We start from the raw sequence: 19,586 nt of genomic DNA, 5'->3' as shown, positions 1-19,586 counted from the left end.
ATTTGCGTATGTTGAACCATCCCTGCATCTCTGGGATAAAGCCTACTTGGTCAGGGTGAATGATCTTTTTGATATACTCTTGTATTCTGTTTGCCAATATTTTGTTGAGAATTTTTGCATCTATGTTCATGAGGGAGATTGGTCTGTAGTTTTCTTTTTTTGTTCTATCTTTGCCTGGTTTTGGTATCAGGGTGATGCTGGCCTCATAGAAGGAGTTTGGTAGAATTCCTTCTTTTTCTATTTTCTGGAAAAGCTTAAGAAGCAATGGTGTTAGCTCTTCCTTAAAAGTCTGGTAAAATTCAGCAGTGAATCCATCCGGGCCTGGGCTTATTTTAGTTGGGAGATTATTGATAACTGTTCGGATCTCCATGTTTGTTATAGGTCTATTTAAGTGATTAATCTCATTTTGATTTAATTTAGGTAGGTCATATAGATCAAGGAAATCATCCATTTCTTTCAGATTTTCATAGTTTGTGGAGTATATGCTTTTGTAGTATGTCCCTATGATTTTTTGAATTTCTCTGGAATCTGTTGTGATGTTGCCTTGTTCATCTGATTTTATTAATTTGTGTCTCTTCTCTCTTTCTTTTGGTCAGATTTGCTAAGGGTTTATCAATCTTGTTTATCCTTTCAAAGAACCAACTCTTTGTTTCATTAATTCTTTGGATTGTTCTTTTTGTTTCTATTTCATTAATTTCTGCCCTAATCTTTATTATTTCTTCCCGTCTACTAATTTTTGGTTTGCCTTGTTCTTCTTTTTCCAAGGCTTTAAGGCGAAGCATTAGGTCGTTTGCTTGCGACCTTTCTAATTTCTTAATATAGGCACTTAAGGCTATAAATTTACCTCTTAGAACTGCCTTCATTGCGTCCCAGAGATTTTGGTATGTTGTGTTCTCATTATCATTTAACTCTATAAATTTTTTGATTTCCTTTTTGATTTCTTCATTGACCCACTCATCATTTAGTAGTGTATTGTTTAGTTTCCATGATTTTGTGTATGCTCTATAGCCTTTCTTGCTACTGATTTGTAGTTTAATTCCATTGTGGTCAGATAGAATGCAAGGAATTATTTCAATTTTCCTGAATTTGTTAAGATTTGCTTTATGTCCTAATATATGGTCTATTTTAGAGAATGTTCCATGTGCTGCTGAAAAGAATGTATATTCTGCAGCCTTTGGATGAAATGTCCTGTATATATCTGTTAGGTCCATTCCTTCTAGGACCTCATTTAGTCCAGATGCCTCTCTGTTTATTCTTTCCCTGGATGACCTGTCAATTGATGAGAGTGGGGTGTTAAAGTCACCCACCACCACTGTGTTTGGTGTTATCTGTGACCTTAGTTCTAATAGTGTTTGTTTGACGAATTTGGGAGCCCCCATGTTAGGTGCATATATGTTTAGGATTGTAATGTCCTCCTGTTGGAGTGTGCCCTTAATCAATATAAAGTGACCTTCCTTATCTTTCTTGACTAACGTCGGACTAAAGTCTACCCTGTCTGATATTAGGATAGCAACCCCTGCTTGTTTCCTAGGCCCATTTGCTTGAAACACCGTCTTCCAACTTTTCACCCTAAGATAATGTCTATCCTTTGTAGAAAGGTGAGTTTCTTGGAGACAACAAATTGTAGGATCCTGCTTTTTAACCCAGTCTGCAAATCTATGTCTTTTCGTTGGAGCATTGAGACCGTTGATATTAAGAGATATTATTGAAAGGTGTGTATTTATGTTTGCCATATTTTTGTGTGTGTGTGTTTTTGTGTTACTGGTTCTACCTGTGCTCTCTTCTGTTAACTGGTATTTGAGTATAGCTTGTTTTTTCTAGGTTCCTTATATGTGTGCTTTTCCTTTTGTTCAGCATGGTGGATTCTATCAAGTATTTTCTGTAGAGCTGGTTTTGTCTTCAAATACTCCTTTAACCTGCTTTTGTCATGGAATGTCTTTATTTCTCCATCTATTTGAATGGATAACTTTGCAGGATAAAGTAACCTTGGTTGACAGTTGTTATCTTTCAGAACTTGGAATATATCACTCCAAGTACTTCTGGCTTTAAAAGTTTGTGTTGAATAATCTGCTGTAATCCTGATGGGCTTGCTTTTGTAGGTAACTTGATTTTTCTCTCTAACTGCTTTCAATAATTTTTCTTTGGTTTGTGTGTTTGGAAGTTTGATTATAATGTGGCAAGGGGAGGTTCTTTCTGGGTTTTGTCTGGCTGGGGTTCTAAAGGCTTCCTGTATCTGTATTGGCACCTCTTTCCCAATTTGGGGGAAATTTTCCTCTATGATTTTGTTGAAGATGCCTACTATGCCTCTGGAGTGGAGTTCTTCTCCTTCTACTATGCCCTGAATTCTTATATTGGATCTTTTCATAGTGTCCCGAATATCTTGAAATTCCCACTCATACTTTTCTATAAGTTTGTCTTTCTCTTTGTTGGACTGCATTAGGTCTGCCGCCTGGTCTTCTAGCTTAGATATTCTGTCCTCTTCCTCATCCATTCTACTGGTGAGATTTTCTACAGAGTTTTTTATTTCATTGACTGTGTTCTTCATTGCTAGTAATTCTGACTGGTTTTTCTTTATTATTTCTATTTCCCTATTTATGTCTTGTATTGCCTTCTTTATTTTGTTAAATTGGTGTCCTGCCTCTTCTTTGATTCCTTTGATTTCCTCTTTGATTTCCTCTTTGATTTCTTCCTTGATTGTTTTCATGTGTTCTTTGACCTCTTTGAACATATTTATAATTATTCTTTTGAACTCTTTCTCAGGCATTTCCTCTAACTCTTTCTCTCTGGAGGACATTTCTGATGCATTAATACTTTTAGGTGGATTTATATCATGTTGCTTTTTAGTGTTTCTTGTGTTATAATGTATATATTTTTGCATCTTGGATTAAGTTAATGCTTGGATTTTCTAGCTAGCTGTGTATTCTTAGCTGTATCAATTGATTTGATGTAATATATTTTCAGGGTAGGACCTTAAGGTATTAGGTGTGGCTCTTACGACTCTCAGAGTATCTATAAAGATGTTCTTAGGGGTTGAGATTCCCTGCTATAGGAGTATTCAAGCAGGCTGAGTGGAATAAAATACAGGTAGATTCTAAAATTTAACTAAACACTGTACACATTCAGTCAAAAACAGCCCCGAGTATGTATGCAAGAGTAGTTATTATAATGACCAGATCTTCTATCAACAAAGAGGTTTAGATTTCTGGTCTGTTGAGGGATCCAAGTCAGCTTGTGACCAAGTGAGACCCTTCCCTGGTGCAATCCCAGTTACCTTGGGTGATTTTGGTCTCAGTCAAGTTGCTGCCTGGGTCGTCGGGCTGCTGTTCTGATTTCTGGAGCTGGGCACTTGCTTTTCCTACGGGGCAAACCGAGCCGCTGCTGCTGCCTCTGCTGCTCCCATAGCTGCCATCACCGGAGCCACCACCGCTGCTGAAGCTGCCGCTGCCGTGACCACCGCCGCTGCTCCCCCCGAAGCCGCTGCTGCGGGATCTGCCACCGCTGCCGCTCCTGGGTCCGCTGCTGCTGGGGCCGCTGGTAACGGTGCTGGAGCCGCTGAAGTTGCTGCCGAACTCTGCTCCTGCTTGGGTCCAGCTGTCAGCCCAAGTTGGCGTGGACGGTCCCGGGCCGCTGCTGTGTTCGCTGGAGCTGGGCTCAGGCGGTGGGGAGGGGAGGGAGCCGCGGCTGCTCTGGTTGTCTCGCTGCTCCACGTGTTCTACCTCGCGGTCTTCTCCTCCGCTGCTCGCTGCCGCTCTCCCCTCACGTTTCCCGAGTTGCGGAGAGCGCGGTGTGAGGGGAAAATCCCGCACCTGGCTTTTCCTGCGGCTCGAGCTGGTCTGGCGGTTTTCTGCTGCGCCACGGCTGCGGTGTTTGGCCGAGCTGCCTGAGCCGCTGGAGCCGCTTTTCCCGCCTGTGCGGGCTCTGGATGCTCTATAACTCTTCTACTTCTCCGCTGCCGCCTCAATTTCCTATACACCTCACTTTTTAGTAAAAGCGTGTATTTTGCTGAGTTTTTTTGGTCTTTTTCCCCCCTACGCTGCTTTGGCGTGGTACCTACGCCGCCATCTTAACCGGAAGTCCTCATGCTTTTTAATATATAGGTAATAGTTGCTTTAAGGTCTTTTTCTGTGAGTTGTAAGACAAAGATCCATATTTGATTGGTTTCTATTTATTCAATTTCTTCCTCTTTCCCTCCCTCTGTGTTTTAGAATAGTTCACAGTTTCTTTTGTTTTTAATTTATTTTTTAATATACTTATTTATTTATTTGAGAGAGAGAATGGGCATGTCAGGGCCTTCAGCCACTGTAAATGAACTCCATATGCATGAACCTCCATGTTCATCTGGCTTATGTAGGCCCTGGGGAAGTGAACCAGGGTCCTCTGGCTTTTCGGGCAAACACATCTTAACTGCTAAGCCATCTTCTATAAACTGATTTTTTTTTTTTTCTTCTGGTTTTGCAGGTCTCAATCTAGCTCAGGCTGACCTGGAATGCACTATATAGTTTCAGCGTGGCCTTGAACTCTCGGCGATCCTCCTACCACTGCCTCCTGAGTGCTAGGATTAAAGGCGTGTGCCACCATGCCCGTCATTTTATTTTATTTAAAAAATTTTTTTTTTAATTTATTTATTTGAGAGCGACAGACACAGAGAGAAAGACACATAGAGGGAGAGAGAGAGAATGGGCGCGCCAGGGCTTCCAGCCTCTGCAAACGAACTCCAGATGCGTGCGCCCCCTTGTGCATCTGGCTAACGTGGGACCTGGGGAACCGAGCCTCGAACCGGGGTCCTTAGGCTTCACAGGCAAGCGCTTAACCGCTAAGCCATCTCTCCAGCCCATGCCCGTCATTTTAAATATATTTTTTAAAATTTTTTGTTTTATCTTTATTTATTTGAGAGCAACATACAGAGAGAGAAAGAGGCAGAGAGAGAGAGAGAGAGAGAGAATGGGCACGCCAGGACCTCCAGCCACTGCAAACGAACTCCAGACACATGTGCCCCCTTGTGCATCTGGCTAATGTGGGTCCTGGGGAATCGAGCTTTGAACTGGGGTCCTTAGGCTTCACAGCAAGTGCTTAACCACTAAACCATCTCTCCAGCCCTTAAATTTATTTTTGTTAGTATATTAGATATCATAAATATGTTGTAAAGACTGAATTTCATTGTTTTTCTTTTCTTTTTCTGAAGAGTTATTTTGGCTTTGCAGACAGTTTACATTATTGAGTTGAAACTATAGTTTCTTTGTGTTTGGCCCAGAGCAGTTGCTTGTAATCCTGCTCAGTTCTTTTATCTGCTGCCATTATTTTGGATCTCCCCTCAGTATGCCTAAAGTAGTGATTGTCAAGAAATGAGATGGGTTTCATAAAAATATTTAAGGCTTGGGGAGATACCCCAGTGGTAAAAATGCTTACAACACAAGCATGTGGGCCTGCCTGACTTTAGATGCTTGGTCAACCACATAGAACACCTGGAGTAGTCACTCACACCTGTAATGCCTGTCAGTACAGAAGTGAAGACAGGTGGGTTCCTAGCGCTTACTGGTTAGGTAGTCTAGCTGAGATTGTGAATTCTAGTTTCAAAAAGAGTTTTTAACTCAAAAACTAATGGAGAGAGCATGGAGGAGGACACCTGACATGTATCTCTGGACACATATATGCAGAAACACCTGCACATATGTGACACACATATACATGCCTGCAAAGCGCACATATAAACAAGATTTTGGATCCTATGTGAATGTACATGTATCCTCAGTCCACAAACAGCAGCAGCCCTCTGCCTCAGTGACTGGGACCTAGGGTGAGCTGTGCTTCTGAGACCAAGGCAACCACATATCAGCCAGACAAGGTACTATTTGTATTCCCAGAGAATTTTTTCCCCAATTCCTTCCTGCTTTTGTCCTTCTTAGTGCCTTTCCATAGATTCTAAATTTATTCTAAATTTTATAGTACTTAGCCACAGAAGAATTTGTATGAACTTAGTATTCCATTTTCCTCAGCAAAACAACTTGATGAAAAAATAACATTTTAAAAGTTGATGAAACTGAAAGCTGGGATATGGAACTAGATCAGTCAATAAAGCTCTTCCCTTCCAAGATGAGGTCCTGTGTAATTACCAGAACCCAGCAAACATACTGGATGCGGAGATGCATTTTTAGGTGATGTAATCGTAGTTCTGAAGATGCAGAGACAGGTAGATTACTGATGTTCACTGGCCAGACAGTTCAGCCATATTGATGAGTTCCAGGCCATGGGAGACCCTGTCTCAAAGGACGTTACATGGCATTCCCAAATTAGAATAACAGTGGTTATCTTCTACTCCATCTCTTCTATCTCCACATACTAACCTAGATATATGTGCACACACTACTACACACACACACACAACCACACTCTGCACTCATCCAGTGCACCCCCATGCAAATACACACATACAATAAAAATAACAAACATACACAAAAAACCTAAAGGTCACTCAGATCAGCAAGCAGTGTGGAGTTTTCATAAGATTATTACTTTCCTAATCTGTACACTTTACTTCTAATAGTGAAAGCTGATTTCCTCTACATGCTTTTGCCCATGTCATCTTCTTGGCTCCCATGATGCTTGTGCTATGTTTGCTCAACACAGCTAGGTTGATTTTTAATGAGCTTCTAAGCCTGAGGTCCAGAGAAGGAGGGAAAAAAGATGAATGCTTAGGTGTTTCACTCAGCAAATAATCACACCTCCTTTGTTTCTCACATCATGTCAGCAAGTTCTTACCTGACTGAGGGGTTACAGCTATTAGAAAAATCTCCCAATTAAAGCTCCTGGCACAGAGTGGTAGAGACCCCTGCAAGAGAAAACAACAGAGCACAGCTTTACAACTACTGAGAGTGCAGTGCGGTGTGGCACAGTGTCTCAAAACATGATCTGTAAGCCCACAGAAAATTAGGCTACAAACTCATTTCCTTGAATAAAAGAAAAATTGCTTACAGGCTCATTGTTTTCTTCTGAAGAGATAATAGTATTGTTATATTTCCCCCCAGAATTTAATTATCCTATTGATAGGGTTGGTATAAGTAGATTAGCATTTTATCTCATCTGATTGAGTGACAGTACAATAATTCATTAACTGTTTTATTGCTGATTATTAAAATAGTGTTCAAAATTATTTGCATAATAGTTATTTCAAATTAAGTGATAATTGCATGTTTTCATAGATGACCTTCATCATTCTGTATTGAGATTTTCAACTAATTTTATTTTATTTTATTTTTTTATTAGTTTTGTATTCACCAAATACACTCAGTTTGGTACCATTATTAGGCTCATCCGTGACCTACCCCCTCCCCATTAGCTCCTCCTTGTTGAGTATGGTCATGCATTGTGGAGTTAGCCCACACTTATGGGTATGATAAATATCTCTGCATATCATGACCCAACATATGGCTCTGACATTCTTTCCAACCCCTCTTCTGCAAAATTTCCCTGAGCCATATTGGGTTCATTTTTGGTCTGCTTTAGTGATGAGGTGTTGGGGCCCTCTGGGTCTCTGGCTCTCTGATTTGGTAGGAGTTGATTTTTCTCTGTGTTGATCTCCTTCCCCCTTGTGCTGGTATCTGGTTCACCAGGAAAACAGCACCCTTGCTTGTTTCCCCAATTTTCTTAGTTTCAGCCAGGGCCCTTTTGAGGTATGATGGGGTGGGTCTCTCCTTAGGGTCTACATCTATCTGAAAATGAGAAGCAGAGTCACTAACGGAGAGTAAGTTAACACCAGGACAAATGGGATAACCCTTACTTTTTTATAGAGAATTTAATAGGTGCAGGCCCTCTTGTAGCCCATGATTGATGGTAGCTTGATAATGGACAGTGGGCTTATGTTTGGATATGGTTCTGACTTGTTTCCCAGCTCCGGCTATGCGTTCCATACCACTGAGGAGATCAGTCAGCCAAATCAAGAGTAGTTGGTTCCCCACCATGGCTGCGTGCCACTATTGCACTTGTGTGGGCATCACAACAGGTTATTTGCTGGTAAGTAGGTTAGAGCATAAGTTTCTTGGACAGATATTGGTCATTTTCCCCCAGTCGCCCATGTAGCACCTTCTGGCACTAGATGTACTGACGGTCTGGGGACTGACTCTCTTCCAGCTTCCAGCCATGCCATTCCATTTTACGTGTCAACCACATAAGGTGTCTTTAGCAGTAGGGTCTTACCACTAACCTTTGGTGGGTCATCAAGTGCTCTGACAGAAATCTGTCTGTCTTTTAGGAAACCTTGTAGGTCTCTCTGATTGAAAGCTTATTGTGTATGATAGCCACATGCTGGTACTGGGAGTTACAGGTCAGTGCCCACTAAGAAAAGGAGGGAAAAGATAACTAATATACAAGAGCTAGAGAGAAGAGAGAGAGAGACGGAGAGGGAGAGGGAGGAAGAAGGAGAGGGAAGGTGGGAAGCTGTAGAAGATTAAGGTTAGTCTTCATCATACCCTCTCCAGTGTCTTGTGGTTCAGATGTTTCCTCTAAGGGCCTGGTGAAGGTTCAGCCATTTGGTCTGCCTTTTAGGAAGTAGAATTTTATGGTACCATTGCCGTTTAGGTCTAGATTTGTGTTTCCCACTCCTCTGTTGCCCTCCTCTCCCTCCCCATCCATCCTAGTGTCTAGTCCAGGAGATGCTTGCTGGGTATGTGAGGTATCTTGGGTAGATTCAGGTTAGGTGCTATAGATGAGTGAGACTATGTGGCACTTTTTTTTTTTTTTTTTTTCTGTGATTGGGTAAGTTCACTGAGAATGATCTGTTCCAGGTTCAACCATTTTTCCTCCAATTTCATTTTGTCATTGTTTCTTACTGCTGTATAGAATTCCATTGTGTAGATATACCACATATTAGTTAATCCTTTCTTCTAGTGATGGACATCTGGGTTGATTATATATAATCTAGCTCTTAAAATAGCACTTCGCTATTACGAATTGAGCTGCTACAAACATGGTTGAGCAAATCTCTCTGGCCTGTGGTTTGAAGGTTTTAGGGTAGATGCCCAGTAAGGGAATAACTGGGTCTGTTGGTATCTCTATAGTCAGCTTTTTCTGGAGTCTCCATATTGCTTTCCAAAGTGGTTGTACCATGCTACGTTCCCACCAACAGTGGATGAGGGTTTCTATTTCTCCACATCCTCGCCAGCATTTATTTTCATTTGATTTTTTTATGTTTGCTATCCTTACTGTGGTAAGGTAGAGTCTCATAGTTGTTTTAAATTGCATTTCCCTGATGATTAGGAATGCTGACCATTTTCTTAAGTGTGTGTTTGTCATGTGTGTTTCTTCCTCTGTGAACTGCCTGTCCTACTCTTTGCCCCATTTTGTGAGTGGGTTGTTTGACTTTTTATTGTTTAGGTTTTTGAGTTCTTTTTAGATTCTAGAGATTAGGCCTCTATCAGTTGGATAATCAGCAAACGTTTTCTCCCATCCTGTGGGTAATCTACTGGCTTTGCTTATTGTATGCTTGTGTGTAAAGAAACTCTTCAACTTCTTGTGAACCCATTGCTTGAGTGACTGTTTAAGATCTTGAGGTACTGGGGTTTTGTTCAGGAAGTCTTTTTCTATTCCTATGACATGGAAAGTACTTCCTAAGTTTTCTTCCAGTAGTATTTGAGTTTCTGGTCTTATATTGAGGTCTTTGATCCATTTGGACTTGAGTGTAGTGCATGGTGAAATGTGTGGTTCAGGTTTCTGTTTCCTGCATGTGGTTATCCAGTTTGTCCAGCAACATTTGTTGAAGATGCTGTCTTTTTTCCAGCCTATATTGTTAGGTCCTTTGTTGAATATCAAGTAGCTATAGTTGCTTGACCCAAAGTCCAATTCCTCAAGTCTATTCCATTGGTCTATGCTCCTGTTTGTATGCCAGTGCCATGCTGTTTTTATTGCTATGGCTTTGTAATATAGCTTTAGATCAGGTATGGTGATGCCTCCAGAGATATTTCTTTTGCTGAGTATATGTTTGTATATGCAAGGCCTTCTGCCTTTCCATATGAAATTTGAGATCATTTTTTCTGTCTTTGTGAAGAACACTGTAGGGATTTTAATTGGAATTGCATTAAATCTGTATATTGCCTTTGGTAGGATTGCCATCTTCACAATGTCAATTCTGTCTATCCAGGAGCATGGGAGGTCTTTCTCTTTTCTCAAGTCCTCCTCAACTTCTTTTTTTGAGTGTTTTTATGTTCATTTCGGTAGATGCAGAAAAGGCCTTTGACAAGATACAACATCACTTCATGTTCAAAACATGGGAGAGAATTGGCATGGTTGGTTCATATTTTAACATAATAAAGGCAATATTAAAAGCTCCTGCAACCCAAATAATACTTAATAGAGAGAGACTTGAGGAATTCACATTAAGATCAGGAACAAGACAGAGTTGTCCATTCTCACCTCTGCTCTTCTTCAGTATAGTACTGGAAGTCCTAGCTCAAGCAATCAGACAGGAGAAGGAAATAAAAGGGATACAATTTGGAAAGGAAGAAGTTAAGTTAGCTCTATTCACTGATGACATGATTGTATATGTAAGAGCCCCAAGAGACTCCATCCCCAAACTCCTGAAGGTGATGAACTCCTTTAGTAAAGTAGCAGGATACAAAATCAATGCACAAAAATCAGTAGCCTTTCTATATGCAAATGACAAAGATACAGAGAAAGAAATAAGGGACATGGTCCCATTCTCATTAGCAACAACAACAAAAAAATAAAATACCTTGGAATAATGTTAACAAAAGAAGTGAAAGATCTATACAGCGAGAATTTCAACTAATTTTAATTTGAAGAATTATACCTTCAGTTTAATTAGGGTCATTAATTATTAGTATAAAATAAAATGTCATAAAATAACATATTTTGTTTTGATTTTTGAGACGGAATCTTTCTGTGTAGCCCTGGCTGACCTATAGGTTGCTATGCAGTCCAAATGGGCTTCAAATTTGTGGCAATCCTACTGCCTGTGGCTTATAAGTGGTAGAGTTTTAGTATATGCTGACATGCATGGCCTTGTTTGTTGTTCTTGTTTTTTATTTTAATTTAATTTATTAATTTTCTTTTCAGCAAATACAGGCAGTTTGGTACCATTGATTAGGCTCACCCATGATCTACCCCCTCCCAATGGACCCTCCTTGTTGACGTAAATGTCATGCATTGTGGAGTTAGCCCACAGTTATTGGTATGATAAATATCTCTACATATCATGACCCAACATGTGACTCTGACATTCTTTCTGCCCCCTCTTCCACAAAATTTCCCTGAGCCATCTTGGGTTCATTTTTGGTCTGCTTCCATACTGAGGTGTTGGGGGCCTCTGAGGCTCTGAGTCTCTGATTTGGTAGGAGTTGATTTTTCTCTTTGTTGGTCTCCTTCCCCTTTGTGCTGGTATCTGTTTCATCAGGAAAACAGCACCCTTCCTTGTTTCACCAATTTTCCTTAGTTTCAGCCAGGGCCCCTTTTGAGGTATGTTGGGGAAGCTCTCTCCTTAGGATCTGCATCTATCTGAAGCAGAGAAGCAGATTCTCCAACAGAGAGTAAGTTAGCACCCAGAAAATTGAGATAACACTTACTTTTTTGATAGAGAGTTTAATAGGTTTAGGCCCTCTTATACCCCATGATTGATGGTAGCTTGATATTGGAGAGTGGGCTTATGTTTGGATATGGTTCTGACTTGTTTCCCAGCTTCAGCTATGGGTGTCATACCACTGAGGGGATCATTTAGCCAAATCAAGAGCAGTTGGTTCCCCACCATGGCTGTGTGCCACTATTGCACTTGTGTGGGCATCACACCAGGTTATTTGTTGCTAATTAGGTTAGACCATGAGTTGCTTGGACAGATATTGGTCATTTCATTAACAAAATTCAAAATGAAAAGGAGAGATCACAACAGACATAAGTGAAATTGGGAGAATCATCAGGACTTATTTCAAAAACTTCTACTCCACAAAACTGGAAAATGTAGAGGAGATGGATAAATTCCTGGACGCATATCATCTACCAAAGCTAAACTCAGAGCAGATTAATCACCTCAATGAACCCATCACACTCATAGAGATTGAAAAAATAATAAAAAACCTCCCCAAAAAGAAGAGTCCAGGACCAGATGGATTCCCAGCCGAATTTTATCAAACCTTCATGGAAGAACTCAAACCAATCTTCCTAAAACTGTGCCACACAATTGAAGAACAGGGAAAGCTACCCAACTCCTTCTATGAAGCTAGTATCACCCTAATCCCAAAACCAGGCAGAGATGCCAGAAGAAAAGAAACTACCAGCCTATTTCCCTAATGAATATAGATGCAAAGATCCTGAACAAAATACTCGCAAACCAAATCCAACAACACATCAAAAGCATTATCCACCTTGACCAAGTGGGATTTATCCCAGGAACACAAGTGTGGTTCAACATATGAAAATCTGTCAATGTAAAACACCTCATAAACAAGCTTAAACATAAAAACCAAAATATCATTTCGATAGATGTTGTTCTTGTTTTGTTTGCTTGAATTGGTCAGTTTTATAAATGACATAATTTTGGTCCATGCTAATTTTCAAATAAATTTTTGGTAACTGAAGGTAATAGTAAGCAAATAAACAAAGACACAGAAGAAATATAAAGCAAATTTAACAAAGAAAATTAGTTCATTGAAGAAAAGAATAAGAAATGAGAAGGTAGTACATTCAGTGTGGGGGTTATTGTTTTAAGAACTATACAGAACTTGACATAGTGAGTTACTTAAACTCATCCCTCATACTCATTTTGGATATTGCAGTATCAGAAACTAAAACACAGCTTGGTCAGTTCAAAAGAAATAATAATTGTCATTAACAGCCTCACTAACATCAGGATCATCACAGTTTTCATGGTCAAAATTATCAAAGTGTATTAAGATACTTATTTTATCCCTGGAACTCTACTGAAAACTTTAAAAGTCTATTTTATTTTATTTTTTTCTGATGCTATGAGAGGCTACTATTAGTTACAGTTGAGAAAACTGAGTCTTAAAATATTTAGTTTGGGGGCTTGGGGATGAAGCTTAGGATGTGCTGGCATATCATGCACAGAGCCCTGGGTTTGATCTCCAGCACTGCATAAACCAGGTGTGGTGGTGCGAATGTACACTCCCAAGCACTTAGAAAATACACACAGGAGGTTCAGAAGTTCAAGGTCTTCCCTGGGTATGTAGTTAATTCCAGGCTAAACAGGCTCATGAAACTCTTTTCAAAAGTAAAAAAAGGGGGAACCATTCATAGGGGTAAGTGGGGAAAGGGACAAATTGAACCAAATATAATCACTCATATGTATGAAAATGCTATAATGAAACTAATTATTTTAAAGTTAATTAAAAAAATACTTGGCAATGTCTTGGTATATAAATGGTGGAGACTGAACTGAAAACGAATGTTCCTCACACCTAGGTCCATACTGTTAATCATATTAATGAAGGGGAAAACTAACCTGGAAAGAATATTAATCTAGTGTAACTAACTAAGATCTCTTGGTTACAGCTTGTCATTAAGCAAACATGCTTATGTGATAGCCAAGATAATTTGCTACCACTTCAAGAATATGTTATTTATTTTTGAAATGTACTATTTTAGTTCTCAGTTAACCTTGAACTTCTAGAATATTTGAAACATATGTGGTGGTCCATGTCTGCTACCCCAGCATCTGGGAGGTGGAAGCAGGAGGATCAAGTGTTCAAGGACGTTCCCAGCTATGAAGCCAGTTCAAGGCTAGCCTGAAGTACATGAAACCCTATCTCAAAAAAAAAAAAAAAAATACAAGGAATCTTTGCCCACTTCAGATTTGGGGGCACTGACATTTTCAAAGAAGGAACATTCTTCCAACAAGGCAGTGATGTGTAATTATAGACTAGTGATTTATTTTTCTTTTTTTCTACTAAGGAAAAATTGGATGTGGGGATGAGAAAAGAAGTTGATGGCATGGGAACTTCTGAAATAAAATACGGGGACTCTGTATGCTACATACAACATGTGGATACAGGCCTTTGGCTGACCTACCAGTCTGTGGATGTAAAGTCCGTGCGAATGGGATCGATACAGCGGAAGGTAAGATCTTATATACAGCTCATAGCAGCCATTTTCATGAATAAAATCTATAAACACAACACCCAAAAGACATAGAAAACCCTTCCAGCCACCTGCTCCTAGTGCATTGTTTTGCATGTTAAAGGTCAAATTCTGCCATATGTTTATTTTAGTATTGTAGCCAAGTGAGTCTGTATATCAAGTTGCTTGCCAACATATACAACCCCATCTGCTCAGTCTTTTAAATACCATTTAAACAATGGAGAAAGTAATAATTAATATTAATGAATTGTTTAAATTTCAGTGTCTTCAATCCTGTAAGAAAAAATCCCACTCTAGTAGAATTTGGTTTTGTAAGGTGAACCACTGATAGAAGTTACATCACTGATATGTAGGAATATGGTCATGGGATTCATGAGTCTAAGTATAAGGTGAATACTCTGTCTTCTGGGTTCTCAGTTGACCTAATTATTTATTTATTCTTGCTGCTTCTATAAGGCTTCCATTGACCACTCATGGCTCACAAACAGTCATCAAATATTTAGATGATTGGGTTCCCATTCTGACTACCCACATTCTCTGGATTTTCTGTTTTTAGGCATCACCTTTAATTTCCTATGAGTGTCACTGACAGTACACTTCTTGCAGTCCTTCAGAAAATCATGGCTTTCCATCCCTTGCTTTTTTTTTTTATTTTTTGTTCATTATTTATTTATTTATTTGAGAGCGACAGACACAGGGAGAAAGACAGATAGAGGGAGAGAGAGAGAATGGGCGTGCCAGGGCTTCCAGCCTCTGCAAACAAACTCCAGACGCGTGCGCCCCCTTGTGAATCTGGGTAACGTGGGGCCTGGGGAACCGAGCCTTGAACCGGGGTCCTTAGCTTCACAGGCAAGCGCTTAACCGCTAAGCCATCTCTCCAGCCCTCCATCCCTTGCTTTTTACGTAAACAATTTCTTTTTCTGTTTTTTTATTTTTAGAGAGAAACACACACACACACACACACACACACACACACAGAGAGAGAGAGAGAGAGAGAGAGAGAGAGAGAGAGAGAGAGAGAGAGAGAGAGAGAGAGAGAGAGAATGAGAATTGGTGCATCAGAGCCTTGCAGTTGCCTCACCTTTGTGTGTCTGGCTAACATAGGATGTGAGGAGTAGCACATGGGTCCTTAGGCTTTGCAGGCAAGCACCTTAACCATCAAGCCATCTCTCCAGACCTGTTTCTTCTTCTTGATGTAGTCTCTGAATATTGTTTTGTCCACTTGAGTCTTATCCATCCTTCCCAGGCCAAATTTAAAAATAATTTTAGAAGTTCTTCATCCTTCAGCTGATTCGCTTTCTCATCTGTTCCATCATAATATTCTTATATATATTTTTACATTATATATATATATATATATATATATATATATATATATATATATTCCCTGTGATATTTAATTTACTTATGCCAAAGTGTCTCCATGTCTCTCTCTCTCTCTCTTCTCTCTCCCTTCCTCCTTTTCTCTCTCTCTCTCACCCTCTTCCTCTCTTTTTCTCTCTGTCCTCACAGCAGTGAGGGTTCCCTAAGGAAGAACATGTGAGTATATTGCACATGTTTGTATACATAGTTCAGTATGTAAAACCAAATCAAATTCATATTAGTTTTAAAAATATGAAACTTAGTAAGAAAGGATTTTAATGAGGTAGAGATTTCTTTCAATAGATTAATTCATTAAAATCTTTACACACAGTCCAGAATAGATTAATCACTCTTACTGTGATCTGTTTACCATAACCAGTACAGGTTTTAAGGACATTGAGACCATCAATGGATTCAGCTTGTATCTATTTCAGGACTATCTTCTCCATTGGTCTGGCTATAAGACCATTATCGTCCTACTGAATGTATCACTTGTTTTCAACTTTTTAAATCTACATTCATCATTCTCATTCTAAATTTAGTTTTGTGTGTGTGTGTGTGTGTGTGTGTAAAATGTGCTTTCTAACTCCTACAATTGAAAGTGGCTGTTTTACAACAAACCAAGGCAACAAAATGAAAAGCAAGCAGTACAAAATACCCTTGGGGTTCCTTTATTCATCAACATTTTATTGATCTCATTGTTTACATTAGTCTTCCATCATTTTCTGTGTCTCAGGAGATTATTATTGTGATTTGTTTTTAATTATTATAGGGAAACTTACGTGCCTTGAAATACAAAGTTTAGCTTTGAGAGTTGACCATTAGTTACAATGGTGTGATCCACACTTATCTGCATATTCAGCACTGGCATTTTCCCAGAAAGTTTCTCAACATTATATTCCAAATCATCCTTGCCTTTCTTATCAGAGTTACCTGTTTTTCTTTTTACTTTTCAACCATAGATTACACTTCTCTTAATCACTTCTCTTTCAGCCAAGTGCTTTTGTCCTTCTTGTTGTGTTTTGATCACTGTTAGTTTTCTCATCACCATGACCAAATAACTAACAGAAACATCATCTGGATTTTTTTTTTGGCTCCATTTTGTGGAAGGTTTAATTCTCATAGCAGGGAAGGCATAGCATTAAGAGCATGTGGAGGGGGATTCCTTTTGGTTACTAGGGTTTTATTATTTTTTTTCATGTTTACTATTATTATTTTACAAATTGATTTGTTTACATGGGGAGAGAGAGAGAGAGAGAGAGAGAGAGAGAGAGAGAGAGAGAGAGGGAGGGAGAGAGAGAGAGAGAGAGAGATAGGAGAGAAAACTGGTGTACCAAGGCCTCTTGAAACTGCAAATGTACTCCAGGTTCAGGCATCATTTTGTGTATCTGGCTTACATGGGTACTGGTGAATTGAACCCAAGCAGTTAGACTTTGCAAGAAAGTTCTTTTAATCACCGAGAAATCTCTTCATGCTTTTATTATTGCTTTTGAGATGTTGTCTTTTCATGTTTACCAGACTAGCCTTGAACTTGGGTGTTCAAGTGATCCTGCTTAGTCAGCCTCCTGAGTGCATAGGACTACAGGTGTATGAAACATGTCCATCTCTGTAGATGATTCTTTACTATGACTCTACTTGCTCCTCTGCAATGCCCAGGCTTTTGTTGTTGGGTTTGATGCTGTTGGGTTTTTCCTAGAATTGTATTACTATAATTAATATTCTGTGCTTCTGCTTTATGTTGTACTTTCAACCTAGTTTTTGAGAGGTTTATTTATCTTCCTAGAGAACTGAAATTTGGGTTTATCCATTCTTTTTAGTATTTTTCTCTTAGTTCATTAAATTTCCCTTTTCCTTCATTAATTCCTCTTTATTATTTATGCTTTTTGTAGGGTCTCAAAAATGAGTCATACATTCCTTAGTCATTCCTTCTCTACTAGTAGAAGTGTGTAAGGATAGAATCTGTCTCACTGATGTGTGCATTAGGAATAGCACTGTAATGAATGGATTGAATGGCCAGTCTGTGCAGGGATCTGTGCATATTAATTAACCTGAACACAGCAGCTTGCCCATGTCTTATGCCTGGCTTTTGATTGTATTTGTTGTCATGGCTCAACTTTTAGAAAGCATATCTTGTTGTCAGGGAGAGAGGTACTGGGGATGAACCTAGGGTTTTAGGTATGCTAAGCACTACTCTACCACTGAGCTACATGCTTGGCCCTTTTTAATATTTTATTTTGAGACAAGATCTTGCTAAATTTCTCAGGTTAACTTTGAGTTTGGAGATTTAATCCTCCTGAATAGCTCAACCTCCTGAATAGCTGGGCTACAAGCATGGCAATCTACACACAGTGAGAACATGTTTTCTTAATTCTGGTTTAGAAAGATGTTGAGAACAATTGCATTGTTTCCATATCTTACAGGCTATTATGCACCATGAAGGCCACATGGATGATGGCATAAATTTATCCAGATCTCAACATGAAGAATCCCGCACAGCAAGAGTCATCCGGAGCACTGTATTCCTCTTCAATAGATTTATAAGGTAGTATTTATTGTGGTGGTGGTGTTGGCTTGATATTTTATTTTTGTTTTATTCATGGATTTACAAAGAGACAATTATAAAATATACCATGATTATAAATATATAATTTGAAAGGTCCACATAGTATAATTAAATGCGCTAATTTGGAAATCTTATAACTTTGTAAAAAATGAACATAAAATTATATTTAATTTGTAATTGACTATTATAGGGGAAAATTTTTTTTGGTTCTAGACCTTCTTAATTTCATTTTACAATGAAGGTAATATATCCTAGACACTTGATGAGTTTTGAACCATGTAAAATTAATGTGATTCTTGTTATAGTTAATTTTTCTGCCTAGTAATTAAAACCATTAAATTGCATATCCAAAATCTAAATCAACCTTGTGGCCAAATGGTTTTCTTGTAACATAGTAATATACAATCTGATCTTTGATGATTGTCATCTATTTCTTTAACTTTGTAAATTTGTTGGGGGATATTTTCCTGTAAATATTCAGATTTATATAGATACATATATATGAATAAATAAAATGTAAAACTTTTTAAAAACAACTATGCTTTTAAAAATTTGTAAAATATGTCTTGCTTTTTTAAAGTTTGCAAGTTATGAGAGTGTATATGTTTTGTATTTATTGGCAGTATTTCATCATTTTTGTAGCTTACTCTATTATTAATGTTTTACTAGGCTATTATAATCTTGTATATTAAAGATACTAATTACATATCATATATAAATTACAAATATCTTTCACAATTTGTCAGTTTGGAAAATAATTTCCAAGTATTTTTATAGTAGCTGCATTAATACAGCTTCTCTTTTGATATCCAACATTTAAAGACCTTTCTATACCAAATTATATTAATATTTACTCCTTTTCTTCTTCAGTTAAGGTGATTAACTTAGTTTATACATGTATATATGTGTTGGGCTGTGTATATGTCCAAAGATATAGGTTGCTTTCAGCCTCATATATATCTAGTACTTATTTCATTTCCTGCCTCATTTACACCTTGAACTTCCAGGTGGAATAAGGTTTAGCGATGAGGTAGGTATCAGTTTTGTAGTACATTTATTAGTTGTATTTCTGTTAGGTGTTACTTATATTATTTTCATCTATATACTTGTCACTTATATTAATTAGAAAATCTTATAGAGGTGTTGAAACTTGGGAATAGAATAATTCAGTTGATAGATGATAGAAAATTTCATACAGAACCTTAGAATGTTCATAATTTTACTATTTCTAGTGATTGACAAAGCCAAAGTTATATATTCCAAAGTTATTTTAAAGTTAAAAAGCTAAGCTAATTCCCATTAGTAAAGCCTTTATGTTTTTAAAATATGTTTAATATATCCAGAAAATAGCCAGAAAGAATAAAATTTTGCAATAAAATGTTGTCAGATAGATTCACTGAAGCAGAGAGCAGAAATATAAGAATGGTATTTTTATGCATTTCATTTTATCATTACTACAATGTTATTCTGTGGAGGTAGTCTAGTATTATTTAATGGTGTCCATTTTATTATTGTCTTTGACAAACTCTGAAATAATTTTGATGTTGCAGCATCATGCTTGAAAATG

General features: G+C 38.3%; 1 protein-coding gene across 5 annotated transcripts in view; it reads left to right on the top strand.

The window, feature by feature from the left end:
• The window catches only part of Ryr2 (ryanodine receptor 2), a 737,098-nt gene that overhangs the window by 382,078 nt on the left and 335,434 nt on the right, over window positions 1-19,586 (top strand). For all 5 annotated transcript variants that reach the window (XM_045151997.1, XM_045151996.1, XM_045151994.1 and 2 more), the window contains 2 exons: window positions 13,909-14,073; window positions 17,877-17,998. In XM_045151997.1, the coding sequence (XP_045007932.1) occupies window positions 13,909-14,073; window positions 17,877-17,998 (287 nt within the window). The remainder of the gene's footprint in view (window positions 1-13,908; window positions 14,074-17,876; window positions 17,999-19,586) is intronic.

Source organism: Jaculus jaculus, chromosome 6, assembly GCF_020740685.1.
Source record: "Jaculus jaculus isolate mJacJac1 chromosome 6, mJacJac1.mat.Y.cur, whole genome shotgun sequence".
Taxonomy (NCBI): Eukaryota; Metazoa; Chordata; class Mammalia; order Rodentia; family Dipodidae; genus Jaculus; species Jaculus jaculus.
The sequence above is the reverse complement of the archived record's forward strand: the minus strand, read 5'-3'. Positions and strand labels throughout refer to the sequence as shown.